The sequence below is a fragment of the Bison bison genome, unplaced genomic scaffold (assembly GCF_000754665.1).
Source record: "Bison bison bison isolate TAMUID 2011002044 unplaced genomic scaffold, Bison_UMD1.0 scf7180017864254, whole genome shotgun sequence".
NCBI classification, from domain to species: domain Eukaryota; kingdom Metazoa; phylum Chordata; class Mammalia; order Artiodactyla; family Bovidae; genus Bison; species Bison bison.
The window spans coordinates 8,584,205-8,590,153 of record NW_011494826.1 but is presented as its reverse complement, the minus strand read 5'-3'; the positions used below and the strand labels follow the sequence as shown (position 1 = coordinate 8,590,153).

The 5,949-nt window shown below is 51.3% G+C and overlaps 1 protein-coding gene across 4 annotated transcripts in view; it reads right to left on the bottom strand.

The window, feature by feature from the left end:
- Positions 1–1,888: 1,888 nt before the first annotated feature.
- The window catches only part of BMP4 (bone morphogenetic protein 4), a 7,146-nt gene continuing 3,085 nt past the window's right edge, over positions 1,889–5,949 (bottom strand). For 3 of the 4 annotated variants that reach the window (XM_010847735.1, XM_010847736.1, XM_010847737.1), the window contains exons 2-4: positions 5,424–5,548; positions 3,987–4,366; positions 1,889–3,024 (exon numbers count right to left, since the gene is read on the bottom strand). In XM_010847735.1, the coding sequence (XP_010846037.1) occupies positions 2,168–3,024; positions 3,987–4,359 (1,230 nt within the window). In that variant the 5' untranslated portion in view covers positions 4,360–4,366; positions 5,424–5,548 and the 3' untranslated portion in view covers positions 1,889–2,167. Of the gene's footprint in view, positions 3,025–3,986; positions 4,367–5,423; positions 5,549–5,871 lie in introns of all 4 variants that reach the window. The other variant, XM_010847738.1, reaches the window with a different exon arrangement.

Sequence of the window (5,949 nt, the reverse complement as noted above, 5' to 3'; positions counted from 1 at the left end):
GAATTTCACGGTAAATTCCCCAGACCAAATATTTGGCTGAACAAATAAACAACATTATCCATTCCTGAAAATAAGCCAGTAGAGGAGGGTGGATGTTTGGGGGAAGGTGGTTGCTAGAAAGTGACCGGAGCCTGGCAGCCACTGGGCTCAGGATTTGCCCTCGGATAATTTGCCCAAGTACTAGAGATCTGCGGGTTCCTCTTCAATGACAGGGACGTTTCAGAAAGTTGCTGGAAAACGGGCAAAACAAGACGAGGCTGCCTGAGGGGAACGCATAATGGGCTTCCCCTAAATGATTTATTCGACCTCCTTACTATTAATCAAAGGGGCAGCGACCTGGGGGGCTGGGGGAGGGGGGAAGTAACCCTCTTCGCAGGGAGTTTTGGAGGAACTGTGGAGTCTTGCTGCCTTTGCCTGGGGCTCTGATCTCCTCTCTCCACCTGTGCTCTCCAGGGAGCTGGGGCTTTGGCAACCGCTCCACTTCTATTTTTATTGGTTTCCACTAAGCTGCTCCTTTCGGAGGATTGTAGGACTTCAGTAATTAAAAACAAAAATGAGTCCTGCTTCACCCACCCCACCCCCAAGAGCACATGGAAGAGTGTGTGTACAGGAATGGTGGTGAGGGGGGGCACACAGCACCACCACTGCCACTCACACCTACATCCTAGGGCAAAGAATGCACTCCTAACAGCCCACCCCACACACTACACAGAGACACACTGCTTTTGCCCCAAACCCATCCAAGCCCATGCACACACACACAAAATGAGCCCAAACAAACTAACATCCCAAGGCATAATGTAGTTGCTGGTGGAGAGTAAGAAAATGCAAATATCCTCTGGTTCTGAGCCCCTATATCCCTGTCCTTCCAGAAAGCCACTTCTGTGCCTCACTGGAAGCCTTGAACTCAGGGACAGACTGCTCAAGCACATCAGCATTTTCCTTCTTTAGTCTGGCCCCAAACTGAGCTTTCTGCTTGAAGAAACCCTGGCTCAGAACATCACATCCACCAGGTATATCACTTACTGCCCAGCTTCAGGGAAGTGGGGAGGAGAGCAGAGATCAAGGGAGTTGGTATTTGATTCTATTCAGTGGGACACTTTCATAATGCCCACTTAGAAATTCTGATCTTTCAGTATCTGACCCCATTGCCAGTCCTTACCCGGCTCAATCTCTTGGAATTTTGAACTCAATGGAAGCCTTCATCTGGGGGAACAGGAGACAAGAGGGGAAAGTTCAGAGACACTGGAGAATTTTCTACCATGTGGTATATTAAAATAGCGGATCACCAAACCTTTGGAAAGTAAGGCAGATTATTTGCCTTTTTGGATAAAATCCACTTCTCAAAAGACACACACACACAAAAGCAACCAAAAAATTCCTAACACACGCACACCGACACATGAAAATGTGAGTGTGCAAATTCATTTTGGTGTGAAAATATCGGTGCCTGTAGCAACTGGAGACACCCTGAGGTATCATAAAAGCAGAAGTGGGAACCATTTCCCTAGAGCTGAGACTTTTACCCATCACACTCTGCTGGGACACACCTCTAACAGGTGAACAAAAACAGAGGATATACAAGGAGCCCAAACCTGAGTCTTTAATCCAGCCTACTCCTTTCATCCCACTGTTTCTCCAAGGCATGTGCCATCCAGATGGGAGAGGGTGCTGCCTCCTTATCCTTGTTAACATTAAACAGAAGTGGAGAACAATTCACCCTGGCGATTCCCATCCTCCACCATCATTCTACTTCCTGTCTTCCAACTTAACCACCCCCAGGTACCACCCTCTGCTGTACCCCAACCCCACCTTAACAGAAAAAAATCTCCTCCAAAAGAGACGGAGTGTAGGAAAAGAGAAAGAATTGAAGATAAAAAGAACTTAGTTTACCTTTAAAATAATGACTCATTTTATTTTTTTCTTTTAATATGTAGTTATAAATATATTTTGTCAAAATATATGATCAATATGGTCAAAACATTTGCACGTAAAGTCATAAATAAGGTCAAGGTGAATGTTTAGATTTTTTTTTCCTTTTTTTTTTTTAAGATAAAAGTCCAGCTATAAGGAAGCAGTCTGTGTAGTGTGTGGGTGAGTAGTGGATGGGATGTGTGTGTGTGTGTGTGTGTGTGTGTGTGTGTGTGTCCCCAAAGAAGGCCTGATCTCAGCGGCACCCACATCCCTCCACTACCATCTCCTGATAATTTTTCAGAACCACCTTGTCATACTCATCCAGGTACAGCATGGAGATGGCGCTGAGTTCGGTGGGAACACAACAGGCTTTGGGGATACTGGAATTGACAGAGTTGACCAGGGTCTGCACAATGGCGTGGTTGGTTGAGTTGAGGTGGTCGGCCAGTGGAAAGGGGCAGTCCCCGTGGCAGTAGAATGCCTGGTAGCCTGGTGGGGCCACAATCCAGTCATTCCAGCCCACATCACTGAAGTCCACGTAGAGCGAGTGGCGCCGGCAGTTCTTATTCTTCTTCCGGGCCCTCTGTGGGTGATGCTTGGGGCTACGCTTGGCCCTCCTGCGTCGGGTCAAGGCATGTCCCCGGCCATCATGGCCAAAGGTGACCAGGAGGGGCCGGAGCTGGGCCCAATCCCCACTCCCTTGAGGTAACGATCGGCTAATCCTGACATGCTGGCCCTGGTGGGTCCGTGTCTGATGGAGGTGGGTCACCTCAATGGCCAGCCCATAGTTGGGCTGCTTCTCCCGGGTCCAGCGAAGGACTGCAGGGCTCACATCAAAAGTTTCCCACCGCGTCACATTGTGGTGGACCAGTCTTGTGTCCAGTAGTCGTGTGATGAGGTGCCCAGGCACCACTTCTGCCAGGGGCTTCATAACCTCATAAATGTTTATACGATGAAAGCCCTGCTCCCAGTCAGGGCCCTGGTCCACCTGCTCCCGGAAGAGTCGAAGCTCGGCAGACGAGATCACCTCGTTCTCTGGGATGCTGCTGAGGTTAAAGAGGAAACGAAAAGCAGAGTTTTCGCTGGTCCCTGGGATGTTCTCCAGATGTTCTAGGCACCATTGGGGAGGAAAAAAAATAAGAGAACAGAGAAAAAAAGCAAATGAGCTTTTTCAGAGACTGAAAAGTCAAGAAACAGCTAAGAGTTGGGTGATGAGTAGTGAACTCTGTTTATAGTGGAAGCCTATTTGGGAGAAATAAGCATACCTTTAATTTCACAGAGCAGATAAATGAGGCAGTGAGCAGACCAGCCAAGCCTAGCTAGCATTCAGCAAGCACCAAAGACAGAATCTCCCAACCTCCTTTACATGTCTAATAATTTCCATGTGTCAACTCCTTACTCCACCACCATCAGACTCCCCTTTTAAAGCCCTCTTGGCTTTGTGTACACAGTTTTCTTTACAAGTGGTTGTAAAGAAGAAGAGGGGCCAACAGAGCAGAGGCAGGAGGGAACATGCACACAGCCACCCTCTCCCTCTTCTTCCACTTTCGAGTATGTTACCAAACATTTCCCCAGTGATCTTGGAAACACAGAGCATGCCTTGTTGATCATGTTACAGAGAGGAAAATAAATTCCAACACAGTAATGATGCTGGTGGATTAATAACTCAGATTTACTTTGGAAAAGAAACATCCGCTAGGAAACATTCAGATCGGATTACAAGGCCCCTATTGAATAAACCTGACAAACACACAGCTGTAATATTAAATTCAGTAGGTGCTTTGGAAAAAAAAAAAAAAAGGCAGAAAACCTGGCATAAAAGGCTTTGATATAGCAAAAACACACCGCAGGGGCTAACCCACGTCTGAGTGGTGTCATTCCCTTTTCGCCGACCCCTCCCTTCCCTTCTGTCTCCAAAAAATAAATTCAGCCACAGCTCTGGAGACTCTTGAAGGTAAGCAGCTCTCTTTTCCCAGTCTCCTGGATTTGGGGCTCTGATGTAACCTGAACTCCTCGCCTTCCCACAGCTTCCACTGCCCCACCCCAGTCCAGATTCCAGGTAAGGGACTGACCTTCGTGGTGGAAGCTCCTCACGGTGTTGGCCCGACTGGCGGGGCGCTCAGGATACTCCAGACCGATGCCCTGGATCTGCTCTTCCTCTTCCTCCTCCCCAGACTGAAGTCTGTAAAGATCCCGCATGTAATCCGGGATGACTGCGCTCTTGCTAGGCTGCGGGCGGCGGCGCAGCCCGAACATCTGCAGAAGTGTGGCCTCGAAGTCCCGAAGGAGCTCATGGCTCTGCCCTGAGCGGCGTCCTCCCGCGTGGCCCTGAATCTCGGCGACTTTTTTCTTCCCCGTCTCAGGTATCAAACTAGCATGGCTCGCGCCTCCTAGCAGGACTTGGCATAATAAAACGACCATCAGCATTCGGTTACCAGGAATCATGGTGTCTCTGGGGAGGGGAGGAGGTGGAAGGGTAAAGAATAAATAAACACCAATAACTAGAGAGAAATAGAGATGTCTCTGCATAGGCGTGGAGAGCTACAGCTAGAGGGTCCAGAAGTAACACAGGTCAGAAAGATCAAGTTTGTGTCTTCCTCTGACACACACCCCCCACCACCACCACCAGCTGCAGCCATGCACGGCCTGAAAGTAGGAATTGCCCTGTAATTACTTGGTCTAACTTGTTTACAGTCAAATAACCCCAAATCAGATAGCCTCCATCCTGTTAATCTTTTTTTGTCCCAACTGCTATCTGAGCCATGATCTCAGCCTGGCTTCTTTAGGGATAAACAGTTAACAGTGAGAAGGTAAAGAAGGGTGGGGGAGGGAGAGTTCAAATGCCAGCGCTCTCCTCTCCACTTCAGACCTTCAGCCTCTCTCTCCCTTCTCCTCCACCCCCCTTCTTCCTCCGCCCTTCCTAGCCCGACTTCCACAACTTCCAGCTGGTTCGGAGGGAGGGAAAGCAGAGAAGCAGGAGCAGGGTGAAGACACGGGGCGGCAGGATCTGGGAGCGTACCGAGTGGCCAGAGGGTTTATTTTACTGTGGCTGAGGAGTTTTGAAATGCCCAGCAAAAAGCATCTGATCGCGCCCTCTCGCTCACTCCCAGGGAAGGGGGTGTGGGAGGGGATGATTCCAAGGGCGACCTCTGTGAGTTTTGACAAGCAGCTAGGAGCGCGCCACAGGGGCACTGGGTGCTCCCAGTCATGTGGGGAGGGGGGCGGTCAACTCCCCCGACTGAGGACTTTCCGTTTGTTCAGCCCCTTCTCGCTCCCCTTTCTTGTAACGCAGTGATCAGACAGAGAGCCAGTGGAGCAAGCTGCACTTTAACCAGAACCGGTAGGCTCCGAGCGCAGTGGCTGCCCGGCCTAGAAGAAAGCGACAGCGCTGCCAGAAAGAAGAGTGTGGACTCTGGAAGGAAGGTCCGACGGGAGGGACACAAGGCGAGCGCGGGTGGGGAGGGCAGAGTGAATTCCCGGGAAGAGGGAAGGAAGAGGTGTCTACTCACTGACAGAAAACAAGGCATATAATAACAGTCCATGATTCTTGACAGCCAATCTTGAACAAACTTGCTGGAAAGGCTCAGAGGAGCTGCGGCAGTGCGTTGCTCTGGATGGCACTACGGAATGGCTCCTAAAATGAATATTTGAATATAATGAGACTGGCGCAGACGGACTCTGTTTTTCTTCCAGCCCCTATGAGTCACGTGAGCGCAGAGGCCCCGCCCCACGCACGGAGGAGCCCGCCCTCCCCGAGGCGGGCGGTGAAAGGGCCCGCGCGCCCGCCCCCGCCCCCAACCCCTCCCGCCCCGGGCCCCACCCCCTCCCGGAGAGGCCGGCCTCCCGGCCCGCAGCCCCAAACCTCCAGCGGTCCGGGAGGAGCTCGCCGTGGCGCTCTGCGGAGCCCTCGGCGGGTGTCTGGGTGCGGCGCGTGGAGGACGTGGTCCTCGCCCCTACCTGTAGCCTTCGGGGCGTCGGGCTGGGCCCTCGTGCCAGCGGCCTGAAGCCAAGGGTCTGGGGAGTACCGTAGGGGCT